The sequence below is a fragment of the Alternaria ethzedia genome, assembly GCF_023757985.1.
Source record: "Alternaria ethzedia strain BMP 0044 chromosome Unknown scaffold_26, whole genome shotgun sequence".
NCBI classification, from domain to species: domain Eukaryota; kingdom Fungi; phylum Ascomycota; class Dothideomycetes; order Pleosporales; family Pleosporaceae; genus Alternaria; species Alternaria ethzedia.
In genome coordinates this window covers 146,086-169,572 of record NW_026056219.1, presented here as the reverse complement: position 1 = coordinate 169,572, position 23,487 = coordinate 146,086, and the positions used below count along the sequence as shown (strand labels likewise).

The following is a 23,487-nucleotide window of genomic DNA, read 5'->3' as shown; positions in this document are numbered from 1 at the left end:
GCGTCTCTTATGTATGGGGTGATCCCAACAAGACGGTGCCGATCGAATTAGACGACCAGGAAGTACTCAATCACATGGATGGGAAGATCATGCGGAATGGGGAGGGGACCAAGGAGATCGTTCTCATTTAAAACGGCTACGACCGACAAGACGAGAGGGCGAAGAAGATCCAACGACATGAACTGCTGAGCCCAGAAATAAAGTGCGTCCCACGCATTCTCAACTTTGGAACACCCGACTAAAAATTGAAGGCCTGAGTACCAGAGTTGTTGATCACACCAGCTTGCATACCAACCCTGGAATCATGGTTGTTGAATGTTGGCGACTTGTGATCCTATTGGGAACATCAGCGTTGGCTCACCATCTGCACTGACAAAGAGCGACTAACCTCCGATTCAGAGGCTTCGACGATTGCTTCTTCAAGTTCTTTGTCTTCTAATGCTGCGACATCCTTCAGGGCAAGACGAGCATCACTGGACTTGATCTCAGACACTTCCGACCTGCACAGCCGCCGCCGTTCTTCGTGCGCCGCAGGAAACAATTGCACAAGATCCTTGACAAGGTTGGCTATATCTTGGATCAACTCGTTGAATTGTTTCTTCTCATACAATGCCCACTTTGCCTTTCTTGTCAGAGGCGTTTTGTTTTGGCGATTGATAGACAGGGTGCGCATCTGCGCGACTAGCGACTGACCCACAGGATCCATGTCAGTAGCTGAGTCCAGAGTCGCGAGGCTTTGATCAGCTTCTCCCGTGCGGTTGGTGTATTTGGCTGAGACCCTCTCAGCTTCTGCAAAGAGCCCCAGTATCTGTTTCAGCACCTTATTGGCTGCGGTCACGTCCTCTGGTGGTGCAGTTGCTAGCATGACGTTGGAGGCGTTCTTGATGTCGCCACTCAGCCCAACAGCCTGTCCCCAACGCGAGACTCGCAGTCTCTCATTTCCCAGCCTTATCAAACTGGTTTGGAAGTCGTTACCGAAAGCACGACCAAGTTGGACGTACTCAAAGCAATCGACAGCGTTGTTGAAAGTGGTAGCAAGGGCAACAATGCCGACAGCAAGACTGGCTGGTTCCATATTGAGAGATAGCGAAACGATGCTGGAAATTGAAGAGGAATGAACGTCGAGATTGAACAAAAAAGGATGTCGAGAAAAGGAAGATCTCGTGGATCAGAACAACGCGGCGACACACGAGTTCTTATCGCTGCTCACGCACAAGGCTGAACCACTATTTTTGGCCGACTGCAGCATAATCCAAGCCACCTGAAGTCTGCGTCGTCGAGCGCCTCGGCTGTGCGATCGGTACAATATCTTCACCAGGCTGAGATATGACCGTCCCTTTTCTCTACACTACCCTTACCTTTTTCTGACATGAATCACTTCCTACCCGCTACTATAGCCTTTTGCTTAGGGGCTGCTACTGCTACTATAAGGACATACCCATATCGAAAGCCTGATGCTGGCCTGAATCGACAGCCTGATGCTAACAGAACTCGGCGGCCTGGCGTTGGCCCTGGCAGACGACGAACATCTTCACTGGTTTTAATCAACACATACCCACAGCATGTTGCTGGTATGACTCCGCAGCCTATTGCTAGTACAACTCCGCAGCCCGATGCTGGCACGACCCGACAGTCTCCTGACTTCAACAATGAGCGTACGACAGTCGCCCTCCAAACGGGGAACTTCAACAATTCTGGCACTTTGATTGTACAGTATGCAAGACCGTTTCGCATCGATAGCCGTACCTGTTGTCACTAACATGGCTGTAGTCAAGCGATTCAAGCCCTGGCCGCTGAGCTCAGGGCGAAGCTGCCATCTGCCACCAACGCGCCGTTCGATCCGCATGCGCCTATCTGCCATCGCCGTACACGAATCGCCCTCTTGAGTCAGATATACAGTTGGATTGATGGAAATGATGAACGACACGTATTCTGGCTGAACGGCCAAGTTGGTACTGGGAAATCGACGATTGCGCGCACCGTGGCTCGTAGGCACCTTGACCTGGGGAATCTAGCGGCTAGTTTCTTCTTTAGCAGCGGCGGCGGAGAATCGAGTCGTGCAGACAAATTTGCAACGACAATCGCTCTCCAGCTTGCGCAAAATAGTCCAGTATGCCGCAGGCATATATATGAGATCATCAAGGAGTATCCTGAAGTCTTGAACCTTCAGTTGCAGGAGCAGTGGGAGCGCCTTGTGCTGCCTGCGTTGTCCCGTGTAGACACCGCCACCATGCTTGTAGTCGTCGTCGATGCGCTTGACGAATGCGACAATGAGGAGGACATTCGGAAACTTATTGGATTGTTGGTCGAAGCTCAAAAACAAACCGGGCCAAGCCTCCGCATCTTTTTGACAAGCACGCCTGAAGTATCGATACGATGCAGCTTTAAGAATGTATCGCAATCATTGCATCGAAGCTCCGTGCTGCATCATGTGGATTCTTGCACAGTCGATGCCGACATAAAGATCTACTTGGAAGACGAGCTCCGCAGAATTGGTGGAGAACAGGGCCTACCCGCTGACTGGCCCAGTTCCGAAGCGGTCAACAAGATGGTGCACAGGGCGGGCGGTCTTTTCATCTACGCTGCCACAACTCTCCAATATATCAAAAACGGGTACGCCTTTACGCCTCAAAGGTTAAATTCGATCGTCAACAACGGCGGTGGAGATGTACAGAGCGGACTCGACGCACATCTCGACAAAATCTATTCCACTGTTCTGCAGAAGTCACTTCGGCCCAATTGGTCGCAGGATGAAAAGAACGAGCATTGCGAGGCGCTAAAACTCATTCTCGGGACTCTCGTGGTACTTGAATCACCCCTTACTGTACAATCTCTGGATGCACTGCTGAAGAGTCCAATGGAAAGCATCGAACCGTTGATGAAAGGTATCAGGCCCTCACTGGATGATCTGCATGCTATCATCGATGTGCCAGCTGATATACCAGCCGATTGGACGCAATCTGTGCGTCTTCATCATCGTTCGTTCAATGACTTTTTGCTCGATCGCAATCGATGTACAGATAAGAAATTCTTGGTAGACGGTGCTCAGGCAAACTATATAGTGACAAAACAGTGCTTGGAGATAATGAGGCGATTCTTTCAACAAGATGAATGGTTAAACGGGACAACAAGATCAAAGATGAGCGACAGAGTGTTCGCGAAAGGGATTTGCCCTCTAGAGATGGAGTACGCATGTCACAACTGGGTCCGACACCTGCAACGCAGCGGAAGCCATTTTCCTGGTGAAATGCAAACTCACGAAAAGCAAGCTCGCATTTTTCTCGACGAGCATGCCATCAACTGGGCAATAATGCTCACTCGTTGGGACAAAGGCCTGAGGCGCGATGTCGATATCTATGAACTCGAACAACAGATGAATGTAAGTCCCCTAAACGCAAGATCTTGGATCAAGCACTGAATGAATTCAGTCAGGCCCCAAAGCCCGCTTCTACCATGTCCTTCTTCGGGAAAATGCCGTTGGTCGTCAGGAAATTGATCACCTAATTTTCTCTGTATATCGTCGTGCGCTTCAGGCGATACCTGCTCCTATTCGTATACCCAAAGTCACCTTATTACGCACAACAAGTCAATACAGGATTGTATGAAATACATATTATGTGTTCCCAGAGTATCGTATTGCCGCGTCATTCACCAGACCAAGAATCTCAAAGCAAGTTCGGGACAAATGAGAGTGGAAAGCTGAATCAATCACAGATTCTAACATTTTGATATCCAGACTAGCTGAGAAGATATATGCCCAACCACCGGTGGATGGCAGTAGGGTATCGTAGACCAAAAAAAGCAAATACTCAAACAAAACAAGACAGAGCTCGCAAAAAAGCGCAACACAGACCAGACAAACTGTCGCCAAAAGTGATAAAGATATGCCTCCGACTCCCCTTCCACATTATGCATATGCCCGCGATATCGTCGTTCATGACCGTACCGCTTCATTTCCGTTCGTGATCCACTATCTCCTCGCATCACTCTCCCTCCGATTACTAGGCGCAATACTGCTCCCTCTCCTCATGCGATCACTAGGCGCAATGCTACTCGCCGCAATACTAACAACATCGCTCATGGAATCCTGATCGCGCTGGTAACTATACTGCATACCCGAGTCGGGGCCTTTGAAGCCGTTGTCCCAAGCCGAGATGCGCGAAAGAAGCCTACACACCCAAATTAAAACGATTCTTTTTTGCACAACAGCGAGATACGCAATGTGCGATGTGGATGTAGATGTTGGTGTGCCCTTACCGATCGTCTGGCGGACCGTAGTATTCTTCTGGGATGAGCTCGTAGTCGCCTTCGACGGGGAGGTAGAAGGCGGAGACGGCGATGGCGACGGAGGTGAGGAAGAGGATGGTCCAGCTGGCGGTGCAGAGGGTCCAGGAGAGGTCGAGGTGCCAGCCGGACCAGAAGCGCTCGTCGTGGTCGAAGAGGAAGGCCTGGGCGTGTGACTGTTAGCATGCTTTGCTTCTGCGATGGGCATGGGACCCTGCAGGAAGCAGGGAAAACGCGGGGAAAGACACGTACCACTATGGCCATGCCGGCGCACTGGACGATGGCGCTGAAGGAAAGGACGCCAACGGCGACCTGCCAGCCTGCGGCCCGGCGCTGGACACCGCCGGAGATGATGACGATGAAGGAGACGATGGCGCAGAGCTCGACGACGACGCCGAACGAGGTCAGGAAACCGACTGTCCGCCACATGTTGCAGAAGGACGGGTCCTTTGTGCAGTCGCTCATCTTGGGGAAGGGGACACAGGTGCCCGTGACGGCGGAGCAGCGACTGTGGAGGCCGTACGAGTATTCGCGCTTGCCGTCGGGGCTGTAGCTGACCCATCGCGGCATCGAGATACTGGCGATGGTCATAATGGTGCCTGCGCAGTCAGTTTCATTTTCCTTTGTAGCGGCATTATCATCGTCTCTTACAGGCCAAAGTGAGGATGAGCCCCACGCCGTATACAATTCTTCGCGTCATGGTGGATGTGTAATTACTGTCTCAGCGGGTGGTGAGAAGTTTCGCCCCGAGTCTTGTGTCGAATCGAGGCGGTGGCGCAAAGGGAGGAGTTGCGGGGTTTATGATGCGGCGGGATGCGCGATTAGGTATGAGGCGTGCAGTTGCAGCGTGCGTGCAGGACGGAGAGGCTCTAACTCTAGGCGGCGGTTGAGTACAAAGGGTGGGTTGGCAGGCGCGACCGAGCGAATAGATAAACAGTCGCCAGGTGACTGAGGGCAGGCGCAGGTGCGGGGAGGACGGATTCAGCCGGGGCTACACGGGGTCAGAGCGACACCATGATATGGGTGCGAGTTGGCTGATGGGTGGGTGTGAAAAACGCTGCTCTCCCGTCTGGAATCGCGCTAGGAGGGGGAGGATCGTGGTATGGCGAGGCGTGTGCTCCATGACGACAGGGGCGCTTGGACGCCTTTCCCCACGCGCCCCTAGCTTCACTTCACCGCTAGGACTTTTCCTCGACACCACCTACTGATAGCGCATAGCGCGTTGTGGGTATAGCCAGTGTCACGGTGTTCACATTCTCATTTCACGTATATACGTTATACGACATGTCCCCTTCACCAAGCGAGCGCGAAGGATTCAGCGACTTGAATGGCGCAAACACTGCATCGCATTTCGGAAAAGCGGTGTCAAATCCCATGTTGAGCTTTGCGCCATGCTCCGATCGCCGATCATGTCGTGATGGACATGGCATGATCCTAGGCTCTGCTACTTCCTTGAAACTTAAACTTTTGACAAGTCTTGTGAACTTCCCAGTATCCTCCAACTCCGAATCTTTGCGTGTCACAGGTACGAGGCATTTTTGGATGGGATGATGGGCTGGCAGTTGCATACACTGATAAGGATCTGGTCACGCACACCAGCCACACCACCGATCAGCGTCAGCCCACCGGTATGCGAACTGTAGCGAACACGTGGGGCCGATGCGATATTGGAATGGTAAATCGCGGTACCAGCTGGACGCGAGTACAGCAATGGTCATTTGAAATTTGCCTCACCGCTTTAAGCCTCACGATTAATGTCGCTATAAAGCTATTCTTGCTGGGCTAGGGAGGCCTCGGTGATAAGAGGCGCTGAGCTAGGTAGTCGGCAAGGACCTAGTGGATGCACTCCGCACTGCAGCATCATGCAGCTACCATATTGGCCTGCATCTATCATTGGACGATTAGTGCTGCAACGGCGCATGCCTCGCACGGAGGAGAGAGCGAATTGATAACGACGCACGTCGTTGAAGGCTATTGGACCACCTGCCAGTCTAAGGTTGGCATGTCCAGCCTGTAAGCTTACAATGGAGCTTTAAAAGTATACATATAGTACAGAAGACGTGTTCCTCGAATGGGTAACGGTCTAGAAGACAACGTTCTCGGGGTTGCGCTCAGGCTGTGTCCTCGGCTTCTGCAGCATCTCGTAGCAGAGTATCGACGCCGCAACGCTGACATTCAAACTGTCGACTCCGACCTCGTTGGCTTCGCGGCCATGGGGGATTCCGACCTTGTATCTTGCCAGGTTGACCAGACTGGTCTTCAATCCCGTGCCCTCAGCACCCATCATGAGGATTGTGGGGTGCTCGGCAACTGGGCTGTGGTCGGCGGGAAGACGTTTCCTGCCCTGCGAAATAGTGTAAACTACTTTGTTGGATCCAGGCTCGGGTGCGTCTTCGGCTGAAGAGAGACTTGGGGGCGCAGGCGGAATGGCGTCGCTCGCGTAGATGCACCACCCTGCACCCGCGCTCTTTTTTAGGAAATCGGTTGGGTCTCCGACCTTGAAAAGCGGAATGGCTTCAGCGGCACCGGCCGAGGCCTTGACCGCGATGTGGCTCCAGTTTGCGGTATGGTGGGTCGGCGTGATGATGGCGTCCGCACCCAGGACATAGGCTGAGCGTGCAATAGCCCCAAGATTGCCTTCGTCGACCTGTCGTTGTTAGCTATCATCGTATAGACGGTATTGCTGTACTTACTACTCCATCCACGTAGAGGATCAGTGGGTGTCTCCACCCTCCCGACTTGTACGAGTATAGCTCTTGCTTGCCGTTAACGAGCACGTCTTCAGCGCTTTGGCTATCAAGTGTGACCCTGAAGCTCTCATCCTCGAGAGAAGCCGTTTTCAGTTCGGTAATGGGAGGGACGGGCAGAGGCGATGCCTCGAGAATTACCCCGTTGTGAGGTCGACCACTACTTGCTTTGTCCAAAGCGCGCATATACTCATCTCCAACTTCTTGTGTGATTGGGAATAGTTTGTGCGACCTGATACGAGACATGAGGCCTTCTCTACTTGCACCTCGTGAGTGTACATATAGGTTGTAGAATTTTCGCCGGTCCGCCTTGATCGCAGCTACCACGCTCCCATACCCGTATACGAACTCTGAAGCGGCAGTCGTGTAAGGGAGTGACTCTGGTCCTCGCACGGAAGGCTTTTGTGGCTCCGTGCCGGCATCAGACGACTCTCGGCCATGACGTTCTCTTCTGGCGCCCTTCGAATCCGGTCTGTGAGAGAATCGCGCTTCGAAAGAACGGTCATTTTCATCCCGAGCTCGCGGACTGTATGATGCTGCGTCATCACCCTTTTGGGAGGATCGTGCTTCAGTGACACCTTCTCCTGCTACATCGCGAGTGCGGGGCGTGTATGAAGGTGCCCTGTCGTCCCTCCAGTTTCTCTCGGGTCTCTGTTTCCGTGAGTCGTTGCGATCATTTGTCCTATGTTTCCGTAAGTCGCTGCGATCATTTGTCATACGCGGCCGGGGCCTATCGCCATCATCATAGCGTCGGAAAGTTCTTTGTGGGTGTATATCCCCGTTTCGTCTCCCCTCTGGATCAAGCCTGTGCGGAGATCGTTTTCTCTCGCCATACTGTCTCTCATATTCTTTTTGTGCCTCGCTGGGGCGGTGCGAGCCCTGCTCGACTCCCGTTCCGCGCGCATCTCTTCCAAAGCTGCTTTGTCGCTCTCGTTGAAACCCGCCTTGTCGTTCTCTTCCCAGATCACTTGATCGTTCTCTTCCAAAACCACTCGATCGATCTCTTCCAAAGCCGCTCGGTCGCTCTTCCTTGGACCGACTCGGCGCATCGTCATCGCGGGGTATACGTCCAAATCTGCTACTGCGAGGTGCTACAGTCGAGCGATCACCGAAATTTGGTTCTGGATCCTCACGAGGACGGCCAAATTTCTCGAACCGTGCCTCACGGCGAGTCTGACGGCGATTCTTCACCGGTTCATCTCCTTCATCGTTGCGGTCGTTTCGTGTCCGCGGTCGGAAGGGTCGATCTGGTCCACCCTGCCTGCCCCTCTCGATGGCGGCAGTAATGGATTTGTAGCGGAGGAAGGTGCGTGGGATGACCAATTGGCGTGAGCGTAGTAGCGTGCTACTAGATAGGCAAGAATAAACCATAACAAGGTCGATCGGACAGTAGTGGTGGAATTCGAGACTGGACTCGTAACCAGCGCAAAAGAGATGCGACAAAAAGTTCCTGATTGCCAAGCCAGGCGTTCGCACTAAGATGACAAGCGCGGGACGCGAAGTCACGCGTCTGGCGTTTGGGCGCTATCATCGTTCATCGAGACGCGACGGAAACCACGGTACAGCAGCGCGACTGCATCCCCATTCCCCACTCATCCCGCATTTCAAAGCTGTACATTGTACCTGCCAAGGATATCGAACCTTGTCCTAATTCATTTCTGCACCCCTCGACCGAGTCGGGCCCATCAGATGCTGTCGACATAGATCCCTTGCCAAAAGAGCCGTCCCGCAATCACGCACCACACTAGACGAACGCATCGCAGACCGCAAGATGAGTAGCGACGAAGATGGCGCGGCGCTTATGGCGGCATTCAAGAAGAAGCCGCCACCAGGGCCCAAGGCAAACGCGGCCCTGAGTACTCCCCGCCCCGCGCCTACAAGGGAAGCGTCTGATTCCCCCGCTACAATGTCAATGCCAGACGATATGGATGAAGAGTTCACTATGCATATCGATACCCCTCCTCGTAAGCGCCGGGCGGTGTGCGTTCGGATACCATCAGCGAAAGTGAAGAAGGCCGAGTACAAGTACTATGAGCCTCAAGATGAAGTGGAGAAGGTCCTGCGCGAGTTCGCTGGGAGGAAGGGCGAGATGATTTACGAGGTCAGGGTGTCAGGTGACCGCGTCAAACAGGTGAGTGATTATATCTTGGATGTCTCGAATTCCCTTACTTTTACCGGTAAAGGCAGCCCTCGCGCCGGGTGCAGTTGGTCCCGCTATATAAGCACCACCTCTGCTTGGAGTCCTTCTTCTCTACAACTATCTATTCGAAGTATCTTACTAAGTGTCTATAGATCACCTTCGAAGAGCTCCTCGAACTCAACGGTGGCCCAGAGGCACTACAAACCTTCCAACCCGACGACGATCCAAACGCGACCGGTAGCGACGACGACATGAGACTTCGTAACCGCGCAGGCAAGGCTGATCACGAAGGCTTTGTGGATATCTCGAACTTCCCCATCTCTTCTTCCGAAGATGACGATCAAGACGAGCTTGCCTCCGATTCACCAGGTCGTCGCAATGGCCGCTCACAAGGCTTGAGGCGCGCAGCCCGTCGAGGACGTCCAGCAAGAGGTCGCTCAGAGAACAGCGGTCTCATTGCGCTCTCCACAAGTGAAGAAGACTCCGAAGACGCCGGCAAGAAGCGGAAGGGTCGGCGTCGCAAAGTCGTACAACAACCCACACGACGTTCAACAAGACAGCCGATTCGAACAAACGCCAACGACAACGAGGATGAAGACGAAGACTCGGAAGATGGAACCACAGACGAGTCCAGCGCCTCGGACATCCTCCGTTCAGATCTATTACCAGGTCGCAAACGTAAGGGACGTCCTCTGCGTGCTGGAAAGCCTGAGAAGATACCCCGAGCGGGAGTCCGACAATCTGATCGGGCAACACGTGCTACAAACAACATGCAGGAAGCGGGTATCAACGACGTCTATCGATCCGACTCGGCTCCGAAAGTGGTTGCACAGAAGGTCTCAGTCGTCCGAGAAGTGTTTCCGAATCTACCCCGAAGTGACCCTTTTCGTGCGCGACACGCTGGGGGTTGCGAAGTCTGCTTCGATGGCCCCAATGTTGCGCCTCTGGTCTACTGTCAAGGCTGCTCACTGGCTTACCACAAGAACTGCTTGGGCAACCGCTCCACTCGTGATCATCTAGTCACCAAGATTGGAGACGAGGAGTTCGTTCTACAATGCAAGAGGTGCATCAATTTCTACAAGAAGAAAGACGCAACTGCTCCCGATCTATCCAGATGTCAGGATTGCGCTATCTCGGGTCCTTCCTGTCGACCCTTTAGACGTCGCAAAACCACACAGCAGGAGATGAAGGAGCGCGAGGAAAACGACGGCCATGATCCAGTCGTCGACGTACCTTCTGAGCTTGTCAATCATCCCAACAACGTCATGTTCCGCTGCACTAAGTGCTCTCGTGCCTGGCATTACCATCATCTACCACCCATGTCGCAGTACGCTATGGACGTCAATCGCGACGACGAGGAGATGGCAGATGAGCGTTTCCGCGAGTACTCTGGCAAATGGCTCTGCAAGGAGTGCGACGAGACTTTCGATCAGAAGGTAGGCGGTATCATCGCTTGGCGCCCATCGGATGTTGAGACATACCGTCCGGGTACACCATGTGAACTCGTTTGCGAAGACGATAAGCAGTACTTGATCAAGTGGGAGAACGAGTCCTACTTCCGATCCGCATGGCACTCCGGAGCCTGGACTTGGGGTGTCACGGCTGCAGTCCAGCGCAAGGCCTTCTTTAAGCGCGAGGACGGACCGAAGATGCGAACCGAAGACGCCATCCCCGAAGAGTACCTCCGTATCGATATTGTCCTCGACATCAAGTACACGAGCTATGTCGAAGTCCGTAGTGAAGAGATTGACAAAGCTCGTATCAAGGAAGTTGACAAGGCGCTCATCAAGTACAAAGGACTCGGCTACGAAGATACAGTATGGGAGAGCGTACCAACCCCAGAAGACGGTGACAGGTGGCTTGACTTTGTCACTGCTTACAACGACTGGGTGGCCGGCCGCTACGTCAAGATTCCCAAGCAAGGACCACTCAAAGGACGCATTGAAAAGGCTCGCAGCACATCATTCGCCAAACTTGAGCGAGAGAAACAGCCTGATAACCTTGTTGGTGGTGAGCTGATGAAGTATCAGCTGGAGGGTCTCAACTGGCTTTACTACAAGTGGTACGACCAGAAGAACGCCATCCTCGCCGACGAGATGGGTCTCGGAAAGACGATTCAAGTCATTGCCTTTATGGCGACCCTCATCCAAGAGCACAACTGCTTCCCCTTCCTGATTGTAGTCCCCAACTCGACATGTGCCAATTGGCGACGAGAGATCAAGCAATGGGCGCCGTCTCTTCGCGTGGTGGCTTACTTCGGGTCCGCCAAAGCTCGTGAGATGGCCTACCAGTACGAGATGTATCCCGAGAAGACAAAAGACTTGCGATGCCACATCGTCGTAACCTCCTACGACGCAGCCGCCGATGACAACTGCAGGAGGTTCTTCAGGGGTGTTAGCTGGGCAGGTCTCGTCGTTGACGAAGGCCAGCGCTTGAAGAACGACAAGTCCCAGTTGTATACAGCTCTCACAGCAGTTCGCGCGCCGTTCCGTCTTTTGTTGACTGGTACGCCGCTGCAGAATAACGCCCGTGAGCTCTTCAACTTGCTGCACTTTCTCGACGACACTATCGATGCTGCTGCGCTTGAGGAGCAGTACGCTGAGATGACAGCGGACAATATCCGAGAACTTCATGACAAGATCCGGCCCTTCATTCTGCGACGTACCAAGGCCAAGGTCCTGACTTTCCTCCCGCCTCTAGGTCAGATCATCCTACCCATCTCCATGAGTCATCTCCAGAAGCAAGTTTACAAGTCTATTCTGTCCAAGAGCCCAGAGTTGCTCAAAGCTCTCTTCACCTCCGATAAGCAGCTGAAGCAGCAGGAACGTGCCAACTTGAGCAATATCCTTATGCAGCTACGCAAGTGTCTTTGCCATCCATTCGTCTATAGCAGAGAGATTGAAGAGCGAAGCGAAGTTGCTGCAGTCTCTCATCGCAATCTCGTCGAGGCTTCTGCCAAGCTATCTCTTCTCGAGACCCTACTTCCGAAGCTTCAGGAACGCGGTCATCGCGTTCTCATCTTTAGCCAGTTTCTTGACATGCTCAACATCATCGAGGACTTCTTAGACGGTATGCAGCTCCCGTATCAGCGCTTAGACGGTACCATGGGCTCGCTCGAGAAGCAGAAGCGCATCGACCAGTTCAACGCACCCGACTCGCCGCTATTCGCCTTCCTTCTCTCCACACGTGCTGGTGGTGTAGGCATCAATCTTGCAACCGCTGACACCGTCATCATTCTCGACCCTGACTGGAACCCTCATCAAGATCTACAAGCCATTGCTCGGGCTCATCGTATTGGTCAGAAGAAGAAGGTGCTGTGTCTTCAGCTGGCTACTCGAGCGTCTGTAGAAGAGAAGATCATGCAAATGGGTAAGAAGAAAATGGCCCTTGACAAGGTCGTTGTTCAGGATCTGGACCGAGATGATCCCGAGGACGAGGATGTCGAGTCGATACTCAAACATGGCGCGGCGGAGCTCTTCAAAGACGACGATGCCGACCACGACATCCGGTACGACGACGCCTCTATCGACAAGCTACTCGATCGTAGCCAGATCGAGAATACACGGACTGGTGACGATGACTCCGCGGAATCTCAGTTTGGCTTTGCTCGTATCTGGGTCAACGAGAAAGGCGCATTACAGGACGATTTCGACACGGTGGAAGAGGAAGTTGCTCCAGATCCAGGTGTTTGGGACAAGATCTTGAAGGAACGACAAGCCGCCGCAGCCGCTGAGGCACTTGCAAAGGCGGAGGCTATGGGTCGAGGACGGCGGGCTAAACAAGTACGCAATGTCTTATCCTCCATTAGAATAAGTACTAACATCGTGCAGACTGTCGATTACGTGATAGATCCAAAAGATGCTGATGCAGCATCCACCGCGGGAGACGATCGACGCGAGGAATCCGCATTACCACCTTCACCAATCAAGAAGCCGAGCAGGAAGCGCAAAGCCAAGACAGGTTCCGAAAGCGATACTGACTTCCAAGCCGAGTCTGAAGACGAAAGCGAGCCTGAGCCTGGTCATGAGGATGTTGATGCCGCCAAGGAGCTGGGTCATGTTCGCCATCGCAGTACAACAAACAACGCCAGCTCTTCGCTGTACAAGCAGAATGGCGCAGGTGCGTCTCAAGTTCCTTCGTCAAAGTCCCCCACTGCACCTGTTTCTTTACAAACTACGCCTAAGAAGGGTGGTGCAAGAGCTGTCAGGTCGCCATTGAAGCCGGTGAAAATTTCGCCACCGAAAGGCGGTACTCGAATGAGACTTGAGCTCTCGAAGCGTCCCAGCAGTGGTGGTCCAACTCATTCAACCGCCTCTTTAGGCCAGGCATCATCACCTCGCGCACCAGCCGCCTTCATCGACCTCTTTACACCACCACCAGAGTCATCGCCACAAGCCCCAAAGACTAACGAAGTCACAGTCAAACCCTTCGAGCGCGCCACCATCCCCATCCGCAACCCCCTCGAACCAACCTACGGCTCCTTCGGCAACCGCATCTGCCCCGCCTGCCACAAGAACCACCCCCAAGGCGCCTGCGAGCTCAAAGCCGCCGGCGTCGAGCACTGCAACCTCTGCGGCCTAGCCCACTTCGGCCACTCACGCACTTGCCCGCACATCAAATCCGAAACCCAAGTCCGCGAGATGCTCGAGGCGCTTAAGAACTCGCCCGAAAAGAAAGAGCTCGTTGATGCGGCAATGAAGTACCTCCGAGGTGTTAAAGGCACGCTCGTGCAGCAGAAGAAGAGGGATAGGGAGAAGGCGGCGCTGGCTAAAGGCCAGCCTGTTCCTCCACCTACTTACTCTGGTATGGGTCGTCCGCCTAAGAACGCGTATAACAGGCCGCCGGGTAGTATGAGCGGGAGTGTGAATGGTGGAGGTTCTGGCGCTGGTTCTGGTTCTGGTTCTGTGGGCCCGCCTATGTCTATGTCTGGGGGTTCTCCAAATGATCCGTCTCGTTCTTACGCCCAGCTCGCGCCGCCTCAGGCACAGATGGAAGGGATGTATGGGGGTGCGAATGGTGTTATGCAGCAAGCACAACGCATGGCTCAGCAGCAGCAGATGGTTCAACAGTTGCAGGGTCAGGGATACGACGATCAGCAGGTGGAGAATGCGCTGAGGGGCTTTTTGTTCCAGGGCTAGAGGCTGCATGCGTCTGAGTGATATGGTGGAATAGCGTCTTTCGCTGAGTTCCTTGAGAGTCAGGTCGGTACCATCGGTTAGGTGGTCTAAGGGCAGGAAAAGGCGTTCTGATATTGCATGGTAGCTCGGCGTGGGTAGTATAGGTCACGGGACCGAACATGCTTGGCTTTTGAGGAGTTGGAGTATGTTTACTAGACATATTGATACCCCGTAATGAACGTCAGAATGTCGTTCGTGCATCAAAATTTTACGGTATTAGACAAATGCAGCTTGCCAACAATTCGTGTTAATCATACAAGGCTGTATATGCAGTAAGTACTACAGTGACAAGTCTAGGCCCCCTTACGTTTGCTTACTTTCTCGCTACTCCAAGGGAGTTCGATTCGCGCTCCATACCGTCAGCATCGCGTTAATAGTTGGACATCAAAGTGCCAGTCCTCGTTACAACCTCGCCTTCCTCAGCGCCAGCAATAGCATCATCAGCCTGTACAACAGCTTCATCCTCATCCTCCTCATATCCCTCCTCCTCATCCCCCTCCTCATCTCCCTCCCCGAGCGTCTCCCTCAAACTCTCAACCCAAGCATCATAGTCGCCGACATCCTGCGTCCCCGTCCCAGCACCCAACACCTTCCCCCTATGCTTGCCCTGCTCTTCCTTAGCAATCAACGCCTTCTCCAGCACGCCAATCTTGACCTCATCTCCATCTCGTCCCAACGTACCCCCATCCCAACCCCCCTTCTCATCACTAACCAACCCATTCCGCCAACAAAAGGCCATCCACTGCCGCCAATGCTGATTCTGCTCCAAAACTTCAACGTTGCCAATCACAAACAGCGCTTCCTTCGCTCGCGTAAGCGCAACGTTCATCTTCCTGCCTCCACCCACGATACCCAAGCCTGCCTTTTCGTCTTTAGCCAAAAACCTCTTTCGTGCTCGTGTTGTACATAGCACAACGACCCGTTTCTCGAGTCCTTGGAAAGCTTCCAACGGACCGATGTTGACGTCCCACAGTCCTGCGCCTCTGCCATACTCGGATGAACGGATCAATGAACGCAGGAGTTTGACCTGTGCGGCGAAGGGCGACATGATGCATATGTCCGATTGCTTGACGGAGGAATGGTGGTGGAGAGTTTGGACGAGGTTGCAGGCGATGCGCGCTTCGGATATGTTGTACCAGCCGCCGTTGTCGCGTTCGATTTCGTCGAGCCCGGTGTGCGGGATGAATAGGACGGGCCACTTGCGGCCGCGCCAGAGATCGGACTGTTGGAGTGGGGTGTTTGGTAGTGGAGCCTCTGGGATCAGGGTGTTGTTGTAGAAGAGAGCGCTTGGTACGCTGAGGATGGCAGGATGGGAACGGTAGTTTCGGACTAGTAACGTGAATGGTGGGTATGTGATCGGTAACATTGACTGTTTTAGTACTGGTGGGCCGGATGATGGCTTGATCTTTGAGCGCGAGAGAGGGTGGTTCTCGTATAGCGGTCGTTGGAAAAGCCGGGCGAACAATGACCTGCGTACTAGAAGGTTACGGGATGCAGTTCGTGGCCCCAACTGCTTCTCATCTCCTGCCATCACTACGCGTGGTTGGGGGGACGTGGTCGAATACGTGAAAGGCGGGCATACAACGCTAATGGCAGGCAAGACGTCTAGTTCAGTGGCTTGAGCTGCCTCGTCTATGAGTAGGGCGCTCCAATGTAGCTTCGGATTGGGGATTCGGTCGTCTGGGTTGAAAGCTGATGACATATTCCTTTGTATAGTCCAGAGATCATTGTTGGTCAACCTTGCGTCTGCCAGTATCGCCGCATCCTGACAAGAGGTAACCACGACGTTGAAACCCATGAGCTCTCGAAATGGCGGCAAATAAAACATATCGTTTTCGATATGGCAGTACTGTAGTAGCTCCCGTGGCACCTCGTTATCAGCCCTTCCAGGCCGGTTGAGTCGAAACAGCTCTTTTCGTGAGAGGTATTCCTTCAGTCTGAGGGCGAGTGTGTCCGCTGCTGCCTCCGATGGAGCGCAAATAAGAATGTGTGCGACATCTGTAGTGTTCAACAGTTGCATTGCCGTCTCTACCAGAGTCTTTGTCTTTCCTGTACCTGTGAAGGTTGAGATAACAAGTCAGTATATGTCCCGGGTGCAAATCGTAAAGTTGTTCCCTTACCTGGCGGTCCACTGATCAAGTAAGGCACAGTCCCATACACGTTGGTACATATATCGTTGACAGCATGCGCTTGCTCGTAGTTTATAGCGCAATCGAAAAGCTTGCGATGGGGAACTTTGCGCAGTGTAGTTTGAACTTCGCCATGAGCTTCATCAGGAAACAGGATTCGCAGACTCCAATCGTTGTGAGAATCGTGGGATGCGGCTTTCGTGGCGTCGGCGTGAAGTGTGGCATATTTGACACCGGGCGATTCGCCGAAATGATTTAGCCTACCGTTCGAGGATGGGTAGCCACATGTCCGTGGGGAGAAGCCGACGAGTCTCAGCTCTGAGCTGAGGTGCGCCAAAGCTCTTCGCCGGCCTTGGAGGAGGTTGAACTTCAGTGGAATGACGACGTTAGCGAACATTCGCATGGGCGATACCGGTGGACAGAGGCCATCTGCTTTGAAGTAGACTGTTTCTTGCGCACGGTTGACACCGAAGACTGCGGCGTTGTGCTGTACGCCTGTCCAGGCCCTAAATGCTATTGAAGGAGATCCCATGTATCCGAATTGGTAATCATCCACATGATTTGGCATCAACGTCAAGGCTCCTGTTTCGTTAACATACAGTTGGCGTATCTGAAGCACATCGCCCATTTCAATGTGTGGGTTGTCTTCTCTCAGTCCTGGAATCTGTAGGCACCAGAGGCCCTCCAATGGATGGCATTGCCAGAGTTGGACTTGATACATCGCGTATGATTCATTTTCTTTCTCCTTCGCTATACGCTCTATGGCAGCCGATGTATCGAAGTGTTGCAGATAGGTAGACTCATTGAGCGGCGTAGGGAAATCCGCTGCTGATCTGATCGTGTGATCTTCAGGCTCCGCGTAGAGTGGAGGTACAAAGCTTGTTCCGGCGAATGTATGTACATATTGCTCAAAGTCGATCAAATGTCTAGGCCTTGTGTTGATGACAGTAGCTACTTCGGTGTTGATTGCTTGGAGACCTGGCGGAACGAAAGGCGCCGCGTATACATCATAATCCCATGCAATGTCAGCTGGGTCACTCTCGGAGGTATCATTGTTCCGGGAAGTTTCTGGTATACCTTGGTCCGTCGGTGAGACTTGCTGCTCTTTTGGCCTGAAAGTGATATTAGGAACGGCTACAAGCTTTGATATGTCCTTTTCCATGGTTTTACCGTGCTTAAGTTGACCTCTGTTCACACCGGAAGTGTTATGCGGCCGAGTAGTTGCTTGGGGCATCGCGCTAGGGATTGTCGTAATGCTAGATGAAGTGCAATCGGCAGTGTCGACCAGGCGCGCCTGCCAGACCTTTCGAGCCACGCCGTTCCCCAGACTGTACGTATTGGAAAGATCGAATGGTGTCCTGGGTCAAATTTGGTATTACGGGAGATTTCCGCTTCCAGGAGCTGGCCTCCAGTGCTGAAATACCCTAATATTCCAACAGAGATGAAGAGGAAGAATAGTATCTGATGTATGGAAGTGGACAGATCATCCCAAACACTAGACTCCGTGGATCACCAATTTGGAAATGTGATGAACTGCGGACGTTCGTTTGGCTGGAACGCGGGTGTTAGGAGGCTGAGGACTGAGGAAGCAAGCCGCATGGAACAGCGCCGATAGATATATTGTGATGTATACTTTCAAGAGATGGATTCAAATTGCGTCAATATCGGGCGTCGCTGTGGCAAGAGGTCTGGTGTTGTAGGTGTAATGTCGCGTAGCAGGCGTGGCAATCGGCCCTGCTTAGCGCCGCGCTAAAGCTCCGACCCAAACGCGTACCTAGGTACGCGCTTCGGTTTATCTTCCAGCCACCCACGACGGCTGGAGAGACAATGTCTACGATCTATTGCACGGTATAACATGCCGCTACCAAATCAGCAGCTTTGGAGCATGTATCTTCTCTTACAAGATTGGTGATCAAATGCAGAGTCTTGTCTCGACGCGACTAGACACGCTATCACAATACTGACAGCCTTACAGATAATAGTGGAATATGCGTACACTACGCGAAAATTATCACAGAAGCATGCGCTGTTCGACTGGAGAAACGCATGTGTCATATATGTATCCACCCGTATGTTGTGCTGCACTGCTGCTATCGAGATCGATCTTGCTGCACTTCCCCGCAATACGTCATGATCCGAGGTTGTACAGGTGGACATCAATTTGTCGAACATGACCCATCAGGAGAATAACAACTATTTTACTGTTGTGCGACTGAGCATCATCCTTGCTATCTTCCATCACTTTTCATCTACATTGTTCCATCCAAAATGTCCAATCAGCAGCTAGTCGAAAGCAAAGGCATCTTCCACGGCCTACCTGTATACTCCTCGTCATTGAAAGGACTTACAGCCATTATAACCGGGGCAAATGGTATCTCTGGTAACTATATGCTGCGTGTGCTAGCGCAGGATCCCGAGCGATGGACGAAGATTTACTGTTTGTCAAGGCGACCACCCGCGATTCCCGATGGACTACCGAGAAATGCCGAGCACATACCTCTCGATTTCCTGCAGGACTCAGAAGATATCGCGAAAGTGCTGAAGGAGAAGGGCGTCAATGCTGACTACGTTTTCTTTTACTCCTACGTGCAAGTCAAGCCGAAAGAAGGTGGTGGCTTGTGGAGCGACGCCGAGGAGATGTGCAAGGTGAACAGTACGTACTGGCTGATCTACCATATACCATTGTTCTGAAACTGACCTGCCGCAGCCGCCCTTCTCAAGAACTTCTGCGAAGCCCTCCCCATCGCCAACATCAAGCCCAAGCGCATCATGCTCCAAACCGGCGCAAAGAACTACGGCATCCATCTCGGCCCTGCAGCTACTCCCCAGGAAGAAACAGCACCACGCGTCACTCTCGAACCCAACTTCTACTACCCACAAGAAGACTTCCTCTGGGACTTTTGCAAAAAGCAGGGTATCGACTGGAACGTATGCATGCCAGCGGGTATCCTCGGCGCTGTGCCAGACGCCGCAATGAACCTTGTTTTTCCGCTTGGGGTCTACGCAAGTGTGCAGAAACATCTAGGCGAGAAGCTTGAGTTCCCGACTGATCTTCAAGCTTGGGAGGCGAATAGATGCATGTCGAGCAGCAAGATGAATGCATACATGGAGCAATGGGCTGTGCTTAACGATGGGGCGAAGAACGAAAAGTTCAATACGATGGATGGTACGACTTTTACGTGGGGTAATTTCTGGCCAAAGTATGCGGCTTGGTATGGCATCGGCTATGAGACTCCCAGCCTGGACGAAAGTGCCTACACGGTCATTACCACGAAGCACGATCCGCCTCCGCGAGGTTTCGGGCCACCAGCAAAGCTCCGCGTGCGTTTCACGCTGACGGATTGGGCAAAGCAAGAGAAGGTGCAGAAGGCATGGGAGGAGATCATCTCTAAACATGGTCTTAAGGTAGACAAGCTTCAGGATATGGAGATTGATCGCATCTTCGGTTTCACGGACGGCGGCTTGATGGGCTCTTCTCTGGATCTCACAATGAACAAAGCGCGGAAGATGGGATGGCATGGGTTTGTGGATTCAAATGACGCTATTAGGGAGGTGCTTGCAGAGTTCGCAGATCTCAAGATGATTCCACCTTTTGGGGCGTAGTTCTTGAGATAGACTGGGTCATATTTATTGTATTATCAGACCTCCTATATGCATTCACCTCAACGACGCGCCAGAGGTAACGTTTGCACCGTGCAAAGACAGATCTAACTTGAGCCCAGACCAGTTCATACCAAGGCTACGTCGTAAGGCACTGCGACATATACCCAATATATGCCCCTAGCTCGCGATCCCCTTCAGCCAGCCTACCACATAAAATCCTCCCCATCACCAACCTCCAGTCCACTCATCCCCACTCCATTCCCATTCCCAGCCACATCCTCCCCGGCGGGCACCAAACTTCCAACCCTTAAATCCCTCTCACCGTAATGCATCTCCCTCTTAAACCGACACTTCTTAACCCCCCACCCATCCCCCTCACTACATCCATCCCTCTGACAATGATGTCCATAGAAGCAATCGCCCCGCCTACACGCCCCCTTTCTCGGACAAGGATTACACTTGACCACATACTCCAACACCTGTCTTGCTTCAGGCTCCAGTTCGCTGTGATCGAAAGGACAGTTTGGGGTGGTGCAGCGTTGTTGGAGGTGGAACGTATTGCATGGTTTCGCCTTTGCGAAGCGGGCGTTATAGATTTTCCAAGCGGAGGGAGGGGGCATGGGGAGGTAGGGGTCGAGACGTTGATGGGATGTGTTTAGTGGGACGAACCCGGGGATTGGGGCGGCGGGGAGGAGGGCGGAGAGAGGGGTTTGGGAGGAGGACTGTTGTTGCGAGGAGAGGGGCAGAGACGGATACGGAGCTCCTGAGGGCCCTCTCGGGGGCTGGGATGAACCGGAGCCGTTTGCGTCGGAGTGGGTCTTGGGGATGTGGAGGAAGTTGCATTTGTTGCCGAAGCGGCAATTGCCTTTTTGGAAATACTTGCATAGCTGCGAGTTGTTTTCTGGTTTCGAAGGGTTCTTGGCTGTTTGGGTATATGCGGAGCGGTCTTCCCAGCCTACTCGTTCTTGTTCGAAGAAACTGTTGGATTCTACTGGGGAGAGGTCGCCGAATGCGGAGTCGCTCATGCTGAATGAGTCGTCTCGCCTCCACGATTCTTTGCGCGGAGTTGGCGTTCCGGAAGAGAGTATTGGTTTCTGTACTGCGGCTAATGCCTTTTGTTTGGGTAATGTAGCCGGACCACCTTTGGTTGTAGGTACAGCAACGGGAAGTTCAGACCATCTAAAGACAGTCGGGAATTGTGTAACATTCAAGTTGAACTGGTGGAACTCTGAGTTCCATCCAGCGCCTTGGACAAGGGTAATCTTGTCACGTACACCGCTGAACGGGACGAGTTGGGATAGATAAGCCGGATCATGACAAGCAGCGTACAAGATATGGCTGCACGCAGTATCTTCGGAGGCGATCTTGAAATGTTCCCTGATCTTGAATTTGGCGCCTTCTTCATCTAGAGCATCAACGAAGTCGAAGAGGCTGATGGCTCGGGTGAATGCAGCGGAGAAAGGTGACAAGGATCGCTTTTCCAAACCGACGAGTTTGGACCTTGCAAGTTGCTTAGACAGATTTGTCAAGTCTGCGTAGATCTTGACATGTATGCGAGCCGTTCGGGCTTGGGAAACGCTTTGTTGGAGGTATTTCTCTATGGCGTCGTTGAGCATACGAGCTGCGCGCATTCCACCCTCTTCTTTGTCGCGAATAAATTCATCATTAAACTGGAATATGTTAGGGCGAAGTATGTAATGTCATGATGATACTGACGATGTAGTTGTTGCCGTCTATTAATACCAAAACGTATGGGTTGCGAGCCGTTGTTGCCGTGGCTATGGTTGGTATGGGTATACCTGGAGGCGCAGCGATAGTGCTGTTGCCTTTCTGTTCAAAGGCTCTCTTTAGGTCTTTGTATTCATCGAGTAGTTGCCCATACTCTCTAAGGAGGTTCTAAGCGGGGTTAGCGGAATGCGGATTACCTAGATAGTGAGGACATCTCGGTATTGACCTACTGTGAGATCATTTTGCCTGGCCTGATCATTGAGTTTGAACTGCTCCAGGTGCGTATCTAGCGAGTCGATCTTCCCATCCGCTAGCATCTTGAAGGTAGCGCGTCGTCGGCGTTGATGGAGAACGCGTCGGTGCCTTGACGGGAAAGTCAGCCAATTGCTTCGGGCAAGGGATACCAATGACAATAGACCCACGGCAATTGCGAGTCAAATCCGGAAGCATTCAGGATATTCCCATGTTTGCAAACAATTAGCAAGTTGTTTCCGAGGAAAACGCGTTGACAGCAAGCCATTCCGCGACGTGGGGCGGGGCTCCTGCTCCGCGTGTGCTAGCGCGGGTGCCTTAGCGTCAGGAGTCAGCTCCGCCTCCTTCACCACCTACACATTACGACTGCGCCGACCAGTATACTCCGCTTTCACGACCCTGACGTATCTAGTACATGGATTGCTTATGGATGTTCAAACACAGTGACGTCATCAGCAGGTCACAGCCTGGAAGTCTTGTCGGTACTTGAAGCTTGCCAGCGTCTAGAAAGTCCACCATGTATGGTAACTTATTACATATACGTCACAGGGCGCTTCACAACTGCTCAGCTGTAGGGTCAGGTCCGGAAATGGGAAGGTCTTGAAGCATCTAAGGAGCAACTGCCTTTATGACATATGACCGAACCTTCACTATCATTCCATCTAATACATGCTGCCGTAATAATACCCTCGTTGCCTTGTAATCTCATCCCAAGCAACCTTTCCACCCCGTCTGTAAAACTACCATGAAGAGTGGGTATCATCCCCATAAACACCGTACAGAAAATACAAACAAGAACAGAAAACCAACCATCTGCACCAAGACCGAAGTCAAGAAGGAACTAGAAAACATTACACGAAGAATACAACAGACATTACTTAAACCCGCCTTACTTCTCAGCCGTAGTAGGCGCCTCAACAGCCCTACTCGTCCCATCCACCTCTACAATCTCAATCTGCCTGCCCCTCCCCATGCCAGGCCACTCTCCACCCGAGCCACGCTGCTGCCACACCTTATCGACCTCGCTACTCGGGCTTCCCGGCGACGATAAGCCCGGGGAGGAGAAGCCCGGAGAAGGAAAGCCCATGGCGTTATACTCGACCATACCCCTGGACTCTCTCTGATGGAATGCACCAGTAGAGCGGGCGGTATTCCGTGCTTCAGTCCGCCGCCTCCGCCAAGCGAGAAAGACGACGAAGCCGATGAAAGAGAGGAAGAGACACGCGCCGATTGTGCCGCCTACTATAGCGCCTAGACTGGGTTTTGAGGAGTTGGATGAAGAGGCAGAGTCGGACTGGGACGTAGGCGAGCTAACTGGTTCCTTGGTGACGGTAGCGTAGACTGTTTCTTTTTCTGGGGCGCTGCTCGATAGACTCATGCCCAGGCTGTGATATGCGGTACTGGTGAAGCCGCTGGCTGCGCAGCCG

The 23,487-nt window shown here is 52.8% G+C and overlaps 7 protein-coding genes across 7 annotated transcripts; 2 read left to right on the top strand and 5 right to left on the bottom strand.

Annotated features, from left to right (window-relative positions):
- Window positions 1-238: 238 nt before the first annotated feature.
- J4E87_008386 (uncharacterized protein) lies at window positions 239-1,075 on the bottom strand (the record flags this gene model as incomplete). The annotated part of the gene is made up of 2 exons (XM_049379975.1): window positions 239-334; window positions 389-1,075. The coding sequence occupies 2 exons, from the start codon at window positions 1,073-1,075 to the stop codon at window positions 239-241; spliced, it is 783 nt and encodes a 260-aa protein (XP_049230244.1).
- A 2,895-nt stretch (window positions 1,076-3,970) lies between these two features.
- Window positions 3,971-4,875, bottom strand: J4E87_008385 (uncharacterized protein; the record flags this gene model as incomplete). Its single annotated transcript, XM_049379974.1, has 3 exons — window positions 3,971-4,169; window positions 4,258-4,448; window positions 4,537-4,875. The coding sequence occupies 3 exons, from the start codon at window positions 4,873-4,875 to the stop codon at window positions 3,971-3,973; spliced, it is 729 nt and encodes a 242-aa protein (XP_049230243.1).
- A 1,492-nt stretch (window positions 4,876-6,367) lies between these two features.
- On the bottom strand, window positions 6,368-8,080 carry J4E87_008384 (uncharacterized protein; the record flags this gene model as incomplete). The annotated part of the gene is given in 4 exon segments (XM_049379973.1): window positions 6,368-6,931; window positions 6,978-7,682; window positions 7,751-8,056; window positions 8,072-8,080. 4 exon segments carry the CDS (start codon window positions 8,078-8,080, stop codon window positions 6,368-6,370), a joined length of 1,584 nt encoding a protein of 527 aa, XP_049230242.1.
- Window positions 8,081-8,802: 722 nt separating this feature from the next.
- Window positions 8,803-14,309, top strand: J4E87_008383 (uncharacterized protein; the record flags this gene model as incomplete). Its single annotated transcript, XM_049379972.1, has 3 exons — window positions 8,803-9,162; window positions 9,324-12,953; window positions 13,002-14,309. The coding sequence occupies 3 exons, from the start codon at window positions 8,803-8,805 to the stop codon at window positions 14,307-14,309; spliced, it is 5,298 nt and encodes a 1,765-aa protein (XP_049230241.1).
- Window positions 14,310-14,718: 409 nt separating this feature from the next.
- On the bottom strand, window positions 14,719-17,639 carry J4E87_008382 (uncharacterized protein; the record flags this gene model as incomplete). Its single annotated transcript, XM_049379971.1, has 2 exons — window positions 14,719-16,403; window positions 16,469-17,639. The coding sequence occupies 2 exons, from the start codon at window positions 17,637-17,639 to the stop codon at window positions 14,719-14,721; spliced, it is 2,856 nt and encodes a 951-aa protein (XP_049230240.1).
- Window positions 17,640-18,745: 1,106 nt separating this feature from the next.
- Window positions 18,746-20,080, top strand: J4E87_008381 (uncharacterized protein; the record flags this gene model as incomplete). The annotated part of the gene is made up of 2 exons (XM_049379970.1): window positions 18,746-19,130; window positions 19,185-20,080. The coding sequence occupies 2 exons, from the start codon at window positions 18,746-18,748 to the stop codon at window positions 20,078-20,080; spliced, it is 1,281 nt and encodes a 426-aa protein (XP_049230239.1).
- Window positions 20,081-20,134: 54 nt separating this feature from the next.
- On the bottom strand, window positions 20,135-22,125 carry J4E87_008380 (uncharacterized protein; the record flags this gene model as incomplete). Its single annotated transcript, XM_049379969.1, has 4 exons — window positions 20,135-20,216; window positions 20,552-21,750; window positions 21,797-21,976; window positions 22,039-22,125. 4 exons carry the CDS (start codon window positions 22,123-22,125, stop codon window positions 20,135-20,137), a joined length of 1,548 nt encoding a protein of 515 aa, XP_049230238.1.
- Between the last annotated feature and the right edge of the window lie 1,362 nt (window positions 22,126-23,487).